Below are 19,160 nucleotides of genomic sequence, written 5' to 3'. Positions count from 1 at the left end.
GATGCGGTCCATCGTATCTACCTTTAATTGACAGGACAAGCTAAGCTGAAGCATCCCAACTGATGTACCAGCATAGTGATTCTCTTGGCCCTGGGATAGCTAATAGGGTCTGGAACAGATGAATTTCAGTAAGCAAGTTACCCAAGAGTGCTAGCTTCAGTTTGTGCTGTGACAGGAAAAGGGTTGGGAAGCACAGGAGCAGACACGGGAGACCCATCAGGAACTGAGGGCGTTGGTTAGGAAGAGTGACATACCTGAGTCACTTAGAAGAAGCTACTGCGGGTAGGCTTGCTCTCTCACACACTCTCACTTGGAGCTCAACCTTTACATTTGCCTTACCTTCCTCTCCACCTCCATCCAAACCCCAATCTTATGCAGTCTAACTTCTGGATATTTACCTTATTCTGTCTTCCCTTTTGCTTTCCGCTGACTGCAGTGCAGCTGGAGCTCTCTTATAATGTAGCTTGAGGGGGACTTCCCTGGGGGTAAAGAATCCACCTTCCAATGCAGGGGACACAGGTTCGATCCCTGGTCAGGGAACTAAGATCCCACACGCCACGGGGTAGCGAAGCCTGCACACCTCAACTAGAGAGCCTGTGTGCCGCAAACTACGAGCCCACGTACCGCAACAAAAGATCCCGCGTGCCTCAACTAAGACCTGATGCAGCCAAAAAATTTTTTAATAAATATTAAAGTAAATAAAATGTAGCTTGAACTACTAATCACTTTGCTAGCTTCACTTAGTCATACTCACAACATCCAAGGAGATCTTTCTGAATTCCTATGAAGAAGGTACCATTTGTTGCTTCTTAGCACTACCTGCCTCCCCTGTCCCTTCTCTCCCAGCATCCCCACCACACTATTTGATCTGATCACAGCAAACCACACGGGCCTTGGAATCTGCCAGTGTTCCATGCATTCTTTGTCTAGAATTCTCTTACCCACTTGGCCTTTCTGACTTTGCCTAGCTCAGATAAGCCCTCCAGGAAGAATGAGCTCCCACAGTATGAGCCTTGACAACATCTATAAATACTACGTTGGACTTACGTCTTCCTACCCAAAGAGTGATTCTAAGGACAGGGGGCATATATGACTCATGACAGCATTACCAATGTCTAGCATGAGTGAATCTTTCTGGATGGGAAGAAAAAATAGTATAAAAATGTCAGTTCTCACTTTATAGATTCAACACATTCAAAATTTCAGTAACGATTCTAAGATGATTTAGAGGAAAATAATACAAAACATTTCTAAAGGTCATACAGACCGTTAATAGAAGACTCTTACCAGATGCTACAGGGGAGTATTCCTGCCTAATAATAAAACACACAACAACAAAGAAGTAAAAACGACCTGGATGAAATTATCCTGAGGGTTACTCAGACCCTAAAAGAATTTACCAGGAGTATCACAAATCCCAGGAATATGAATGAATTAGTTAATAAATGGTGCTGAAATTATAGTTTACAACTGGAAAAGAACTTATATCCCCATTATGCTATAAACCAAAATCCTAGATAAACATTAACAATGAAAATTTTTTAAAGCTCTGAAGGGGAGAAGATGAAAGTGAAAAGGCTCAAAAGAATGGAAAATACACGTGACTATATAGAGACTTAAAGCTAAAAAGGAAAAGGATCAAAGTTTAAAAAAATATGGCAAACAGCCCATATAAAATTAGAATAAAAGTCTGGATCATCATAAAGGGACCAAACTCATAACAATTCACAAAATAAGTGTAACTAAAAGTGGCAAGGGATATTTAACTTCACTACTATTTAAAAGAGAAAAAAAATCAATGAACTGCTAATTAGTAGACAAATTTTGAAATACGTGGTTATGGTATTAGCATCATTCACACAATGCCTGGTAATGTTCAAAATCTTCAGAGTGCTTATATGCGCCAGGTTCTGTTCTCAGTGCACTACATACAGTACAGTACAACAGCTCTGGGGTAGATGCTGTTGTTTCACTTTACAGACGAGGAAACACACCCACAAAAGTAGCCAGAAGTACACAACTGGGAAAAGGGAGCTCCAAGGAGTCCAAGCAAGGCAATCAAGTAAATGCACAGTGAACGAACAGGTAATTGAACACTTTGGGCTGTATTTTAATTCAGAACAATCCTGTTTTTTTAAAGAAGGGATTCACTAACCCCTTACAGTTAATATAACCTAAGCGTAAGGAGTGTGTTGAGGGGAGGATAAAACGATTCTGGGGGAAAAAAGCAAGGCGTAGGGATGTTTGGTTCCTCATTACTAGTTACACAAAATTCTCAAAACTGCAATGGGACAACCATTTAAAGCCTTGTAACTAAGGACGATCATGAAGACTACAACGCCAGGAAAAATGCTCGCAGTAGAAAAGAACAGGGACAAGAACGAGAAAAGGGGACAAGCACAACACAAACTAAGAAATTAACTTTTAAATTTTTAGAATTTTTCACTATACGCACTAAATCTCAAAAAGAATATACTAAAATAGTTTTCTTCCCTCACCCCCCAAATCCTTTCATTTAATGAAACTTAACCACGTGTCAGGAACTGGGCTAAATGCCTCACCACCATCTCATTCTTACAACAACCTGTGAAGCAGGAACTGTTATCCTGTTTTCACGGATGAGCAAACTTAGGCTAAGACAAAGCGAAACTGCCTTGAGCTTCAGTTCCGACTGCCGGGCTCCCGGAGCCAGCGCAACTGTCGCCGGCGCCTCCCGGGAAACCGAGCTCGCCCCGCCCCGTCACCGCCCCACTTCCGCCCCTGCGCACTGGGGCTCTGGCGGACCGCGCTGTCTGGACGTGATGGCAGCTTCCCGCTTACCCCCGGCGACGCTAACGCTAAAGCAGGTACCAACTATCCTCACCGGCCTCTTAAGGCAGCTTTACTGGGTCTGAGCTCGATTCTCTACCGCCTCCTGCACCCATTCTATAGAGGGGTCTCGGGGACTACTGGGGCGGACGACCCTGCGCGCGCCCCACTCTGATTGGTTCGGGCGGGGGGGCGGGGCTTCGCGCCGCCCGGGGGGGGTGGGGGCCGACGGGAAGTGCAAGGGGGTTGGGGCTACTTTCCAGTCCTGGTGCAAGAGGCGGGCCGGGCTCTTGATCTTGAGCCCGGATCCCCACTGCCTAGGTGACTGCGGGAAGGACTGGTCTACTGCTTGTACTCTTGATTTTAAGTTTGACAAGGGAGTAAGGAGACAACGCAAACAAACTTCTTGCCGTTTTCTTAAAAGTAAAAAGGTGGTTTTCTTTCCCCTTTTCAAAATTGAGAACCAAAGAGAAAAGAGCCTACCGGGCTGACGATTGTGCAGCTGTAATTGCCATTTCTCCTCCCCTGTACAGTTCGTGAGAAGGCAACAAGTTCTCCTCCTCTACAGAAGGATTTTGCAGGCAATTCGGCAAGTTCCAAATGATTCTGATCGCAAATACCTGAAGGACTGGGCAAGGGAAGAATTCAAAAGAAACAAAAGTGCCACCGAAGAGGTGAGACCAAGATCATGGTGATGGTAGGCCCTGACCCTTTTGTACTGATTAGTGAGTTTTTAAAAAAAATTTGATAGATATCTTGGGATATGTCACTGAGATGGTATATCTTGATCATTGCTCTTGATGTTACTGATTTTTCACTTAACTGATATTTTAAATTTAACAATGTTTGCTATATCTACACTCTACAGTAGCACCACCCAACTCGTCTGTTAAACCACACACACACGAAAAGATAATAAATATTACAGCATGATGGTTTGGGAAGTATGTGTGGGGTGTATGAAAGCATGCCAGACATTGTGTACCCCTAATTGTTAACTTTTGGCTTTCCTAAAGGGCATCAGTGCCAATTCTCAGTATTAGTTCCTAATTTTAACAAATAAAATGGTAGAGCTGTACCTTGTTTAACCAGTGAAAACAGTGACCAGATTTCACTTTCTTCTACAGGATACAATCCGGATGATGATTACTCAAGGCAATATGCAGCTCAAAGAGTTAGAAAAAACACTTGCTTTAGCCAGATCTTAACTACAGCATTATTCTGAAAGGTTTTCAAAGTCTCCATGTGTTTAGTTGAGCTTAGGCTCAACAGTGGGTAGCCCAAAGCCAAGTGAAACTATCTGTACATAGAGCCCTTGAGCAAAATATCAGAACATGGAGCATGGCATATCAGAGAGAGCCAAGAAAAGGGCATAAGAGCAATTGTCTTAGCACTGAAAACATACCTTTTATTTTGAAAATGTTCTTGGATATGTCAGCAGTTTTTGGAAGAAGCAAAAACCAGTACGATAGCACATAAAAAGATGTTCAACACCATTAATCATTAGGAAAATGCAAATCAAAACCACCAAGAGATACTATTTACATCCACTAGAATGGCTATAATTAAAAAGGAAGATAATTGCAAATGTTGGCGAGGATGAGGATGCGGAGAAACTGGAACCCTTAAACACTGCTGGTGGGACTATAAAATTGTGCAGCCACTTTGGAAAAAAGACTGTCAGTTGCCCAAAAGGTTAAACAGCATTATTCATAATAGCCAAAAAGTAGACCATCCAAATGCCCATCAGCTGATTAATGGATAAGTAAAACGTGGAATACCCATACAATAAAGTATTATTTAGCAAACAGAAAGGGATGGAGTACTGATACATGCTACACCTGGATGAACCTTGAAAACATTAAGTGGCCAGTCACAAAAGATCATGTATGGTATGATTCTATTTATATGAATGCACAACTCTGAATATACTAAAATCTGCTGAACTGTACATTTTACAGGTATGTGAATTATATCTGAATAAAGCCATTTTTCCCCAATTTTTTTGAAATATAATTGATATATAATATTGTGTAAGTCAATTAAGCTGTTTTAAAACAGTGTGAGGTATAGGGCTGGAGGCGTACTGACCTCAGGAGACACCATGGAGCTTCCTTGGAAAGTCCTTCTGCATTAACCCTCAGGGTTGTTGAGGTATGTTCTTCAGATGTGTTGCATCTGATACTCAAGAGGACTTTCCAAAAAGATCACCACTGGGAATCTAGAACTTTGAGGGAAAAAGAAGAAAGAGAAGTTTAACAAATGCACTGAAGCACGTACCAAGAAGAGGAGGCGGCAACTCCTGGTCAAAACGAATGTGGTTACCTTAATATCCACATGGAAAGTAAAATAAATCATTAATTAAGGAAGCTCCTCAGTGCATTAGGTTCTCCTCCAGTGACAGGAAAAAACAGAGTTTGAAGAATACATTGGAGACAGAAGTTGACTTCAGGACACTTTTGAAAGAGACCAAATGTGTTTAACAGTTAATTTAGTGAAAGTGAAAGCTCGTGGAAGAGGCTGGGATTGGCAGTTCACCTACAGAACAAATCTAAAAAGTTAATCCAAGAATCAGAGTTAATCCAAGAATCTACATCTGAAAGATGTAGAAAAACTTTTGCAGGATAAACAGTGTCTAGTGTTGGACCGTGTGCCATTGGAGAGGTGTAAACCAGTGGTGTGTCACTAACCTGCATTCCGAGCCACCCTTGCCCTTCCACAGCTCCAGAACCCACAAGACAAAAATAATTCTGAATACTCTGCCACCGGGGGATGGGCTAATCTAAAATGCTTACATAAGCCAATTTTCAGGTTTTTATATAGATGTACGTTAATCAAGCCATCTGATGAACAGAGGGAAAAGCATGTGTGAACAGTTTCTGAACAGAGAACCTTAGAAAGACTTACTCTTTTGTGTAGCATGATTGGCAAATACTCAAGTACAGGCTATCTAGTAAATCTAAAATCTTGAAGCTAAAAACCATCCTTTTATGAAGCGTGACAAGCAGTGACTTTGATGTTCTTCCTAGAAGCACTGTATGTGGAAGATGTAAGAGCATTTGTGGTTTGTATTTGCAAGAATCAAATACCACAGACTCTCCAAGAAAACCTAATGTGGGGTTTTGTTTTGATTTTGTTTAAGTGAATAAAACATGAAAATTTGAATTTTCATCTTCCAGAGACTAAGACTATTCTCGTGGACAAGCTTTTCCCTTCCTCTCTAAAGAACAGTTTAATTTTATTTGTTCACTTACATCTTTGCGTATCTCCTGAATTATAGGCCAAGTCCGTTGTTTAAGCCCAAGAGAAGATCTATTTAGCAATTTCTTCTCACATGTGGAACCATGGTCATTAAGATGTTGGCCAGAATAGAACACTGGTGAAACACATTTTTTTCATCATCTTCATCAGTATTTTGGATTAGGCAAATTTACTGTCTAGGTGTTCCCTGTAAACTAACTATACTGTTGTTTGAATGCCGAAGTTTTGTTCCTAAAGTTTAAGATGTCTGAATGTTCAACTAATGTATATTAACTACAATAAATGCATCTTTAAACCCCTTTATTATAATATCTATTATATTATCTAAATTATTAGAATTGTTTTAAATACAAAAGCTTTCTAGCATGAGAAGTGGCTAAGGCTATTACTTAACATATCGACTGCCCCTGTGTCATTTTTTTTCCCCTTTAAAGTGTGCCACTGAAGTTTTAAATTCGACAAGACGAGCTTACAAACCTGAAAATAAACTTGAGAGAACATCAAATAAATTCCCTGTCCAGGTTTTGTAATGATGACATACATCTACATTTATTAGGAACGCCTAGATCCATAGATTGTCAGTATTCAAAAGAACAAACCAAAAACAACTGAGCTTGATGGGCAGAACACACAGGGACTAAATGCATACTTTTGTTTTTCTGAGTGTTCCCATGTCAAGAAGTCATATTTTCTCTTTGGCTCAATGAGCAAAGGTTCATTCAAAAATTACAGACAACAGTTACTTGGTTCCTCTGTTTATAGAAATAGAATCGAGGTTTCTATGCATATATGGAATTTTGAGGAGATGAATATAATGCCACAAGGGACAAGAAGCTTGGAAGATAATTAAATCCAAAGTTTCAACATACTGTTACTTTTGCAACTTTGTATACTCCATACAGTAACATCCACAGGGCTCCCTGAAGCTGGGGAATCCAAGTCAATTTATTGCTTATTTACCTTGACATAGTTGCTACAAAGCAGTGGAAAGCTTTTGAGGTTCTTCAATGACAACTCAGTTCAAAATGAAATACTTTCAAGAAACAGCCTTATTTCTTTATAAAATGTAGACCAATAAGCTCACATTCAGAAAAGTACTCTAAGATAACTGGCTGTGAACTAGGTTATAGAAATTTCAGGTAATTGCTACGTGAATGTTTTTTCCATTAATCCACTTTAAAGCCACTATGATTAATTGTACTGTTTCTTTCTTTTGGCTGAAAGATACAGAAACCATGATCCAATGATCTGAATCTTTCTCGTTTGAGTTCATGGACATTCCCAGCGCTATTATTAGCCAATTAACCCATTATTTAAATACACTCTGACTTTTCAAAACATTGTACGATATACTGGATCTTGTGACATCATGAAAATCCTTCTCCTCAAAGTTTCTTTGGTGAGTTTTCCCTGGTTAAGATGTCAGCATTTGGGGAACTATGAACTTGAGGGAGTTCAGCGTGTCTGTTACAGCTCTTACAGAAAGACACTGTCCAGGCACAGCAGGCATGTTGATATGAATGACTGCTTGACTTGAATGCACAGGGATTAATATTTTTTCTTGCTTTTCATTTACATTATTTCATATCCTGAATATTGGGGTTTAGGCTTACACATCCTTCAGTTTCTTAGCACAGCTCGCTTAATCTGAGCTTTTGAACTTCAGATGAACTTGAGCTGAGGTTTCAAATCTGTAATGAAACCTGAAACCAAGTGTCCCCTAGTTTCAGTCTAATTGTTGAAGTCTTCACAACTTCAGGGCATAGGAAGCATGTGTCTGGCACGTTTTAGAAATTAGTGATTTTTTTAAAAGGCAAGGTCTGCTATGTGTACAATAACTGACACCTCCGACATAGCTCTTCTGCAGCTGCAGGACCGGAAATCTTCAGAAATCCTTGCCCCCCGCCCTCCCCACGGCATGCAGGATCCTAGTTCCCAGACCAGGGATCGAACCCCCGCCCCCTGCACTGGAAGCACAGTCAACCACTGGACCACCAGGGAAGTCCCAGGAATCCTTTCTCGTCCCACTTCCCAGGCCCTAGTTTTCCTTGTGTACCTTAGTCCTTAGTTTAGCAAGTTCCTCCTCTAAACTTTTAATGTGTTCCTCCAGCGTGGCCTTGTCTTGCTGGGCTTTCTGACTGGCTTGGCTTCGTGCTTCTTCAATCTTCCTTTCATACCACTTTTCCATCTGGGTGGAAACAGCCTCAAAGAAATACTGGGTGAGCTCCAGCGCTTGGGAGGTGTCCCGAGTATGAGGGGCAGTCTGCTCGCCACCTGCTGCTGGTGGCGGCTGCCCGCAGGTGGTGCTGGGTGCTGGCTGCTGGCCGCGGTGCCTCGTCTGCCCACTTTTCCCAGACTTCTTGGTTTGGGTGCCTCTGTCAACACAGGGCCCAGCCTGCGGCTCGCACTTGGCTGCCTCTTTCAAGGGTAACGAGGCTGTCTGGACCTTGACACTCCTCAGTCGGGAGCCTGCACAGTCCAAGGAAGACAGCTCCTGCTGGAGTCTGTGGGCGGCTGTGGAGCTGAGGGCCTTTTCCTTGGGCCTGACCACCTGAGGGGGGCTGTCAGAGGCTGCTACTGGACCTGCGGTCACCACTGACTGATCCACACCTGGTTTCGGAAGGAAAACAAAAGTGAGAGCGAATCCGTGTTCATACAGTCACATGGGCTGGCATTTGAGAGTCCCGGGAATGCTGTAAACCAGCCTTCTCAACCATCACCCACCGTGTGCAATTTCTGTCCTTCCCCTCCACTTCTCCCCTGATTATCATCTTGGCTTGTCAGGGCTTTCAGGGATGTTGCGTTAGACACACTGGTGGCATCTAAGCCAAAAACGTTACTGGCCTTTCCTTTAGCCTGTCTCAACCTACAGTAAAGGGCTCTGGGTACCATTTCCTGATTGCTAAGGATGACACATCTCACTACTTGTCCTAAAACAGAATTGGGCATTTACTGATCAGAATCAATACCCCCATTCTCTAACTTCCGGGCCCTTTACAGACCATAGCCCTGGTTACTAGTTCCTTGATCCAAGCTCCCACATGGTCCTATTACCCATACCCAGAGCTCCATGACAAGTTCCATAATTAGTCCTAGCATGAAAAGTTTGCCCAGGATTTTCCCCACTGTTATGGGCACAAAGAAGATAAAACCACAAATACAGAGATGGCCTATGGTAACATGAAACACGTGACATATCAAAACCTCCCCATGGAGGTCTAATTACTAAGGCTATGAATCTCCTCAACTGATCATCATTGAGTGTAGCCACTGTAGCTAATGTAAAGATGCTCTGGCTCAAAGCATCTCTTATCCAGCCCCTGGGGCAGCTTTGATACATGAACTGTTTTTTAATGAGGCTGTACGGAGTTGGCCAAAGGTAGAAACGGCTGATCAAGGACGAGAAAGGGAAAGAGTCACAAGGGCAGGGGCGAGTGCCCTTCTGAAACGACACATCCTTTCCTCACCCTCATCGTTGGGGTCCAACTCTGACACCATCAAGATTGCACTGCTATCACGGATCAACAATTCTTTTATTCCTTCATTCAAATATTCCTGAACACTTGAATAGGAGTGCTTTATTGCTGTATAGGAACTGTGTATACAGTAGTGGGCAAAGCATGGTCCTTGCCCCTACAGAGTTCACATTACAATCCAGTGTTGCCCGCAGCCCTGTCACACAGACTGCCTTCAGATGCAGAAGAGAACGCGACCGGGGGGTTTCATCACCTTTGGATGAAAGGGCTCTCTCTGCATGTTGGTGTCGGTTACCTGTGGAGGACTCGCAAGTGGATGGTGTGGATTTAGTCCTGGAGGCCCTAGAATCTCCAGAAAGCTTCAGCTCCAGATTCTGAATCTTTAACATGCACCAAGTTTTTAATTCATCCACCAAGGACATCTAAAAAAACCCCACAAGTTAGTACACAAATCATCAGGAGACTTTGATACACGGCTTATGAATTAAAACCTCAAGAATGTGGACTTTTCGACTGTGATAGGCTCTTTTCTGGACAAGCCCCAAAGTTTTGGATTACCCGCCTCCCACAGGCCACACGGCCTTCTCTGTTGGCCCTCTGAAGCCCAGGATTCACCCAGTGCCCAAGCCGATAGCTAACTATGATCTTCATTAAGCGACTTAGAGACTCCTTAGACGCCAACAGCCACAGCTTCCCACGGCTTCCACGCCAAGCACGTCTGGCTGCTAGGCGCACGAACTCACTCACATGCTCGCAAGTACTCATTTCACGTCTGCTGTCCGGGGTGGACTGCAAACTGCCCGAGGGCAGGAACCCAATCTTGTGCAGGCCCAGCAGGGGCGCGATACATAGCAGTGATCCAGGGCGGAGCTTGGCTTTCCAGCACGTTCTACAAACTGCCACACCTCCACCTCCGGCCAGCACATTCAGCGCCAACAGGAACCACACTCCAGGCTCCTTCCTACTGACTTCATTTCAGGTTATAAAAATGGCACGCGCTTTGACGCCAACGCTTTTAGGGGATCTCGGCCTGGGAGTTTTCAGTGATGGGTCCGAGTCCCTTGACTCGGGGGGAAAAGAGTGGCAAGTGGCAAGGTCAGCACGGACAGATCCTGGTTTTCACCTGCCGTTTCTCTCCCTCGTGCTTCTCTGAGTCCGAGTGCTGCTGCAGGCGGTTCAGGCACTCCGTCCTCTCTGCTGAGAGTCGCTCAACCATCAGCTTGTCCAGAACCCGCATCTAGGATTCAATGGGCGAAGGGCGAGTGACTGAGATGGTCTAAGGATGGGACCTGGCATCTTGACGCCTGAGGCGGGCTCAGGAGTACCAAAGCAAGACTCCTCAGCGGAGTCTTTTCCCGTGGCATTCATGGAACTCTGATTTTTCAGAATTCCTGAGCATGCTTTTGTGGAGGCCAAAGCTTCTTTTTCTCATTTAAAAGTCCAGAGGGGTTGAAGAGACTATACATACACAGTAAATAGACAACTTGAGCCAACACAGTCCTGGTAGGTAAAAAAGAATCTGTATGGGTCTTAGAACATTACTGCCAAGACTATTACTGCAAGGAAAAACTACGTCAAGGAGTATGGAGCTACCCCAGCTCCCCTTATTAAAAAATTGTCTTTTTAATCCCCCTTCCCCTTTTTAAATGTCAGTGGCTGCCCAAGAGGAAATGAAAGAAGCTGAATACTCAGGGCTTTCATCCAGCTTTCCCAGTGAACAAATCCTCTTGGCCCTTCACTGAAAGTAGTCAAAGCACATGTGAAGAAGGTTGTGGACAGAGTTCAAAGGGATTGCTTCAAGGGACTTGGCGGTTCAATGGTTAGGACTCCTCACTTTCACTGCCAAGGGTGCGGATTCAATCCCTGGTCGGGCACCACGAGCCGCATGACCAAAACAAGCAAAAAAACAAAAAAAGGGACTGTTTCAGGGAGTAAATGACTGTCACCTTCCAATCACGTGCCCCTGTGCTCCCTACTTCCTGTAGGGCTCTAACACCCAATGGGGCCACACTCCCACTGCCTGACAAGGGCCAAAGCAGAGAAGGGAACCATTGTGAGCGGGAGCCAGCCATGGAGGGCTCAGCGGCAGCTTCGTCTCCTGTCGGGGACACAGCTGATGCTCCACACTCAGATGTCCATAATAAAAAGGCAGCAGCAGGTCTGCAGATGCGGCAAGCACCTCCTGCTTGGTTCCTCACGTTTTTCTGTGAACTGCTCTTTGCCTGTTTTCTACGACTGGCCTTTTCCGCCACCTTCTGCCCCCCCTGCACGGACGAATGGCTCGGCCGAGAGCACCCAAGTGGATGCGTGAATGTGTTCCTGAGGCATGGCGGACAGGTCCGGGCATGCGCGCCTGACTCATGCTGGACCAGAGTCCTTCCCCTGAGATCTGGAATTAGGACTAAGATTCTACATCCCAATCTGTCACCTTCTTTGAACCAAAGAGAGATCCTTGAGACATCCCAGCACTCACCTAATGCATTCCTCTCTGGACCTGAGCTAGCTGAAGTGACGTTTTACTTACAAAACGGTCGTAACTAATCTATCATGGCTCAAAGATTTTTAAAATGGGTTTTCTATGAAATGCAAATAACAAACCTTAAAAATTTCTCCAGTAAACAAGGAAGTAAAAATTAAACAGTCAAATGTCCTTAATCAATTGGGAAAAACTTTAAAAAATGCTAAAATTAATGATGGCAGAAGTTGGAGGCTCAGACACGGCTGGTAGGATATAAATTGGTACAACATTTCAATTAAGTAGCTTGCCAAAATTTATCAAGAGCCTTAAACATACTCTAAACTTTGGACCCAATTATCCTAATTCTGAGCAAATAAACTCAGATGCAATCAAAGGTTTATGCACATAAATGTTCACAGCATTTATTTGAATGAAAAACTATAAGCAACTTCAGTGTCTAACAAAAGGAATGTTTAAATACATTATGTTGTATTAATATGCTGGAATACTATGAAGCCAAGGACATGGGAAAGTGCTCATGATATAAAATTCAGTAAAAAAAAGCAGGAAGCAAAAGTATGTGTATACTAATCATTAGAGAAATACAAATCAAAACTACAATGAGGTATTTTACCTCACTGTCCACCTCACACCAGTCAGAATGGCCATCATTAAAAAATCTACAAATAATAAATGCTGGAGAGGGTGTGGAGAAAAGGGATTCCTCTTGCACTGTTGCTGGGAATGTGAATCGGTACAGCCACTATGGAGAACAGTATGGAGGTTCCTTAAAAAACTAAAAATAGAACTACCATATGACCCAGCAATCCCACTACTGGGCATATACCCTGAGAAAACCATAATTCAAAATGAGACATGTACCAAAATGTTCATTGCAGCACTATTTACAATAGTCAGGACATGGAAACAACCTAACTGTCCATCAACAGATGAATGGATAAAAAAGATGTGGCACATATATACAATGGAATAGTACTCAGCCATAAAAGGAAACGAAATTGAGTTATTTGTAGTGAGGTGGATGGACCTAGAGTCTGTCATACAGAGTGAAGTAAGTCAGAAAGAGAAAAACAAATACTGTATGCTAACACATATATATGGAATCTAAAGAAAAAAAATGGTTCTGAAGAACCTAGGGGAAGGACAGGAATAAAGATGGAGATGTAGAGAAGGGCCTTGAGGACATGGGGAGGGGGAAGGTAAGCTAGGACGAAGTAAGAGAGTGGCATGGACATATATACCAAACGTAAAATAGACAGCTAGTTGGAAGCAGCCGCATAGCACAGGGAGGTCAGCTCGGTGCTTTGTGATCCCCTAGAGGGGTGGGATAGGGAGGGTGGGAGGGAGACGCAACAGGGAGGAGATATGGGGATACATGTATATGTGTAGCTGATTCACTTTGTTATAAAGCAGAAACTAACACACCATTGTAAAGCAATTATACTCCACTAAAGATGTTAAAAAAAAAAGTATGTGTATATCTCCTTGCATAGAAACAGTACACTGCCATTAAAAAGCACACCGTAGCTCTACAAGTCTAAGATGTACTACTAAATTAAAAGGTAAGCTGCAAGAAAAAGCATAGTATAGTTCCATTTTTGTTTAAAAGGAAAAATTAGTAAGGTTATATCTATAAAAGAAAAAACCTATGGGAAAATTCACAGTAATGGAAGGGATCTCTGGGGAGTGTTACTATGAAAATAGTTCTGTAGGTGGAATGTGGAATGTTTTTCCCAATGAACATGTGTTATTTTATAAGCTCTTAAAAGTCTTTCCCATTTAAAAACCTGTATCTGTCACACATTTCTTACTAATTCCAAAGAGAAAGTATACCTTTACAATGGAAAGAGATGGTGGTTACCAGGTTAGCCAAATGAGACAGCCTGACATTTATCTCTTCTGATGTGATGTAATTTGAACTTTACACAGTTAAATATGATGTATTCTTGCCAAAAATATTTAACCATTGGTCTCAAACTTTAGGTTTTTACCAGCATCACCTGGAGGTCCTATTAAAACACAGGTGGCTAGACCCTGCCCCCCCCCCGAGTTTTATTCACAGTTAAATTCAGTAGATTTGTAATGCGGCCCAAAAACTTGCATTTTTTCCCCACAAGTCCCCAAATGATGCTGCTGCTGCTGCTTTGGGGATGACACTTTGAGGATTACTGCTCTAGACCTAACTTTCAGAAATACAGGGATAGAGAAAGAAGTTAAATAACACCATGAAGAAACTATCAAATTCAGAATACAAAACATCCTATAAAACAAATAGCCTGGACTCTACAAAGTTAATATTATGGAAGAAAACAGAAACTGCAAGAAGCAAACAGGGACTGCTCTAGATGAAGAGAGACCACAGGGACCTAACACATAACATAAAAGCACAGAATATTCATTGGATGCTGGGCTGGAATTAAAAACAAAAACCAGCTATTAAAAAAAAACATTTTGAGACGTCCCTGGTGGTACAGTGGTTAAGAATCTGCATGCCGGCTTCCCTGGTGGCGCAGCGGTTGAGAGTCCGCCTGCTGATACAGGGGACACGGGTTCGTACCCCGGTCCGGGAAAATCCCACATGCCGCGGAGCGGCTGGGCCCGTGAGCCATGGCCGCTGAGCCTGCACGTCCGGAGCCTGTGCTCCGCAACGGGAGAGGCCACAACAGTGAGAGGCCCGCGTACCGCAAAAAAAAAAAAAAAAAAAGAAACTGACTAACGAGTCCGTTGAAGATGGCGGAAGAGTAAGACGCGGAGATCACCCTCATCCTCACAGATACATCAGGAATACATCTACACGTGGACCTGCTCCTACAGAACACCTACTGAACGCTGGCAGAAGACCTCAGACCTCCCAAAAGGCAAGAAACTCCCCACATACCTGGGTAGGGCGAAATAAAACAGAAAAAACACACAAAAGAATAGGGACGGGACCTGCACCAGTGGGAGGGAGCTGTGAAGGAGGAAAGGTTTCCACACACTAGGAAGTCCCTTCACGGGCGGAGACTGAGAGCGGCGGAGCGGGGAAGATTTGGAGCCACGGAGGAGAGCACAGCAACAGGGGTGCGGAGGGCAAAGCGTAGAGATTCCCGCACAGAGGATCGGTGCCGACCTGCACACACCAACCCGAGAGACTTGTCTGCTCACCCGCCGGGTAGGGCGGGGGCTGGGAGCTGAGGCTCGGGCTTCGGTAGGAGCGCAGAGAGAGGACTGGGGTTGGCAGCGTAAACACAGCCTGAAGGGGTTAGTGCAGCATGGCTGGCCGGGAGGGAGTCCAGGAAGGAGTCTGGAGCTGCCGAAGAGGCAAGAGACTTTTTCTTCGCTCTTTGTTTTCTGGTGCGCGAGGAGAGGAGATTAAGGGCGCCGCTTAAAAGAGCTCCAGAGACGGGCGCGAGCCGCAGCTAAAAGCGCGGACCCCAGAGACGGGCATGAGACGTTAAGGCTGCTGCTGCTGCCGCCACCAAGAAGCCTGTGTGCGAGCACAGGTCACTATCCACACCTCCCCTCCCAGGAGCCTGTGCAGCCCGCCACTGCCAGGGTCCCGGGATCCAGGGACAACATCCCCAGGAGAACGCACGGCGCGCCTCAGGCTGGTGCAACGTCACGCTGGTCTCTGCCGCCGCAGGCCCGCCCCACACTCCGTACCCCTCCCACCCCCGGCCTGAGTGAGCCAGAGCCCCCGAATCAGCGGCTCCTTTAACCCCGTCCTGTCTGAGCGAAGAACAGACGCCCTCAGGCGACCTACAGGCAGAGGCGGGGCCAAATCCAAAGCTGAACCCCCCGAAGCTGTGCGAACAAAGAAGAGAAAGGGAAATCTCTCCCAGCAGCCTCAGAAGCAGCGGATTAAAGCTCCACAATCAACTGATGTACCTGCATCTGTGGAATACCTGAATAGACAACGAATCATCCCAAATTGAGGAGGTGGACTCTGGGGGCAAGATATATTATTTTTCCCCTTTTTCTATCTTTGTGAGTGTGTATGTGTATGTTTCTGTGTGAGATTTTGTCTGTATAGCTTTACTTTCACCATTTGTCCCAGGGATCTGTCCGCCCGTTTTTTTTTTTAACTTTTAAAAACTTTTTTCTTAATAATTATTTTTTATTTTAATAACTGTATTTTATTTTACTCTATTTTATTTTATTTTATCCTCTTTCTTTCTATTTTATTTCCCTTTTATTCTGAGCCGTGTGGATGAAAGGCTCTTGGTGCTCCAGCCAGGAGTCAGTGCTGTGCCTCTGAGGTGGGAGAGCCAACTTCAGGACACTGGTACACAAGAGACCTCCCAGCTCCACGTAATATCAAATGGCGAAAATGTTCCAGAGATCTCCATCTTAACACCAGCACCCAGCTTCACTCAATGACCAGCAAGCTACACTGCTGGACATCCTATGCCAAACAACTAGCAAGACAGGAACACAACCCCACCCATTACAGACAGGCTGCCGAAAATCATAATAAGGCCAAAGACACCCCAAAACACACCAACAGACATGGACCTGCCCACCAGAAAGACAAGATCCAACCTTATCCACCAGAACACAGGCACTAGTCGCCTCCACCAGGAAGCCTACACAACCCACTGAACCAACCTTAGCCACTGGGGACAGACACCAAAAATAACAGGAACTACGAACCTGCAGCCAGCAAAAAGGAGACCCCAAACACAGTAAGATAAGCAAAATGAGAAGACAGAGAAACACACAGCAGATGAAGGAGCAAGATAAAACCCCACCAGACTTAATAAATGAAGAGGAAATAAGCAGTCTACCTGAAAAAGAATTCAGAATAATGATAGGAAAGAGGATCCAAAATCTTGCAAATAGAATAGAAAAAATGCAAGAAACATTTAACAAGAACCTAGAAGAACCAAAGATGAAACAAGCAATGATGAACAACACAATAAATGAAATTAAAAATACTATAGAACGGATCATTAGATCCCACTTTCCTAAACATAATAAAGGCCATATATGACAAAACCACAGCCAACATCGTCCTCAGTGGTGAAAAACTGAAACCATTTCCACTAAGATGAGGAGCACGTAAAGGTTGCCCACTCTCGCCACTCTTATTCAACATAGTTTTGGAAGTTCTAGCCACAGCAATCAGAGGAGAATTAAAAGGAATACAAATCGGAAAAGAAGAAGTAAAGCTGTCACTGTTTGCACATGACATGATACTATACATAGAGAATCCTAAAGATGCTCCCAGAAGACTACTAGAGCTAATCAATGAATTTGGTAAAGCAGCAGGATACAAAATTAATGCACAGAAATCTCTGGCATTCCTATACACTGATGATGAAAAACCTGAAAGTGAAATCAAGAAAACACTCCCGTTTACCACTGCAACAAAAAGAATAAAGTATCTAGGAATAAACCTACCTAAGGAGACAAAAGACCTGTATGCAGAAAATTATAAGACACTGGTGAAAGAAATTAAAGATGATACAAATAGATGGAGAGATACACCATGTTCCTGGATTGGAAGAATCAACATTGTGAAAATGACTCTACTACCCAAAGCAATCTACAGATCCAGTGCAATCCCTAGCAAACTACCACCGGCATTTTTCACAGAACTAGAACAAAAAATCTCACAATTTGTATGGAAACACAAAAGACCCCGAATAGCCAAAGCAACCTTGAGAACGAAAAACGGAGCTGGAGGAGTCAGGCTCCCTGACTTCAGACTATACTACAAAGCTACAGCAATCAAGACAGTATGGTACTGGCACAAAACCAGAAACACAGATCAAAGGAACAGCACAGAAAGCCCAGAGATAAACCCACGCACATATGGTCACCTTACCTTTGATAAAGGAGGCAGGAATGTACAGTGGAGAAAGGACAGCCTCTTCAATAAATGGTGCTGGGAAAACTGGACAGGTACATGTAAAAGTATGAGATTAGATCGCTCCCTAACACCATACACAAAAATAAGCTCAAAATGGATTAAAGACCTACATGTAAGGCCAGAAACTATCAAACTCCTAGAGGAAACCATAGGCAGAACACTCTATGACATCAATCACAGCAAGATCCCTTCTGACCCACCTACTAGAGAAATGGAAATAAAAACAAAAATAAACAAATGGGGCCTAATGAAACTTCAAAGCTTTTGCACAGCAAAGGAAACCATAAACAAGACCAAAAGACAACCCTCAGAATGGGAGCGAGTATTTTCACATGAAGCAATGGACAAAGGATTCATCTCCAAAATTTACAAGCAGCTCATGCAGCTCAATAACAAAAAAACAAACGACCCAATCCAAAAATGGGCAGAAGACCTAAATAGACATTTCTCCAAAGAAGATATACAGACTGCCAACAAACACATGAAAGAATGCTCAACATCATTAATCAGTAGAGAAATGCAACTCAAAACTACAATGAGGTATCATCTCACACCAGTCAGAAGGGCCATCATCCAAAAATCTAGAAACAATAAATGCTGGAGAGGGTGTGGAGAAAAGGGAACACTCTTGTACTGTTGGTGGGAATGTAAATTGATACAGCCACTATGGAGAACAGTATGGAGGTTTCCCAAAAAACAAAATATAGGGCTTCCATGGTGGCGCAATGGTTGAGAGTCCGCCTGCCAATGACGGGGACACAGGTTCGTGCCCCGGTCCGGGAGGATCCCACATGCCACGTAGCGGCTGGGCGTGTAAGCCATGGCTGCTGCACCTGTGTGTACGGAGCATGTGCTCCCCAATGGGAGAGGCTACAACAGTGAAAGGCCCGCGTACCGCAGAAAAAAAAAAATAGAATTACCATATGACCCAGCAATCCCTCTACTGGGGATATACCCTGAGAAAACCATAATTCAAAAAGAGTGTTGTACTAAAATGTTCTTTGCAGCTCTATTTACAACAGCCCAGAGATGGAAACAACCTAAGTGTCCATCATCCGATGAATGGATAAAGAAGATGTGGCACATATATAGAATGGAATATTACTCAGCCATAAAAAGAAACGAAATTGAGTTATTTGTAGTGAGGTGGATGGACCTAGAGTCTGTCATACAGCGTGAAGTCAGAAAGAGAAAAACAAATACTGTATGGTAACACGTATATATGGAATCTAAGAGAAAAAAAAAAAGGTCATGAAGTACCTAGGGGTAAGATGGAATGAAG

General features: G+C 43.7%; 2 protein-coding genes across 27 annotated transcripts in view; one reads left to right on the top strand and one right to left on the bottom strand.

The window, feature by feature from the left end:
- ANKRD6 (ankyrin repeat domain 6) overlaps positions 1-19,160 on the bottom strand; it is a 260,264-nt gene that overhangs the window by 62,342 nt on the left and 178,762 nt on the right. For 17 of the 26 annotated variants that reach the window (XM_060283471.2, XM_060283470.2, XM_060283467.1 and 14 more), the window contains exons 14-18: positions 10,669-10,782; positions 9,841-9,967; positions 8,126-8,679; positions 3,888-5,035; positions 3,292-3,436 (exon numbers count right to left, since the gene is read on the bottom strand). In XM_060283471.2, coding sequence (XP_060139454.1) covers positions 5,030-5,035; positions 8,126-8,679; positions 9,841-9,967; positions 10,669-10,782 — 801 coding nt within the window. In that variant the 3' untranslated portion in view covers positions 3,292-3,436; positions 3,888-5,029. Of the gene's footprint in view, positions 1-3,291; positions 3,437-3,887; positions 5,036-8,107; positions 8,680-9,840; positions 9,968-10,668; positions 10,783-19,160 lie in introns of those variants that run through there. The other 9 variants (XM_060283474.1, XM_030859496.2, XM_030859497.2 and 6 more) reach the window with 2 other exon arrangements.
- On the top strand, positions 2,040-6,368 carry LYRM2 (LYR motif containing 2). The gene is made up of 3 exons (XM_030859500.3): positions 2,040-2,846; positions 3,342-3,482; positions 3,936-6,368. The coding sequence occupies exons 1-3, from the start codon at positions 2,553-2,555 to the stop codon at positions 4,014-4,016; spliced, it is 516 nt and encodes a 171-aa protein (XP_030715360.1). The 5' UTR covers positions 2,040-2,552; the 3' UTR covers positions 4,017-6,368.

Source organism: Globicephala melas, chromosome 14 (assembly GCF_963455315.2).
Source record: "Globicephala melas chromosome 14, mGloMel1.2, whole genome shotgun sequence".
Taxonomy (NCBI): domain Eukaryota; kingdom Metazoa; phylum Chordata; class Mammalia; order Artiodactyla; family Delphinidae; genus Globicephala; species Globicephala melas.
The sequence above is the reverse complement of the archived record's forward strand: the minus strand, read 5'-3'. Positions and strand labels throughout refer to the sequence as shown.

Excerpts from the sequence above, each read along its gene's own strand:
- LYRM2 (XM_030859500.3), top strand. The coding sequence starts at position 2,553 with ATGCCTCACCACCATCTCATTCTTACAACAACCTGTGAAGCAGGAACT. Across the intron at positions 2,847-3,341 it reads CGACGCTAACGCTAAAGCAG|TTCGTGAGAAGGCAACAAGT; the intron begins GTACCAACTATC and ends TCCCCTGTACAG. Across the intron at positions 3,483-3,935 it reads ACAAAAGTGCCACCGAAGAG|GATACAATCCGGATGATGAT; the intron begins GTGAGACCAAGA and ends TTTCTTCTACAG.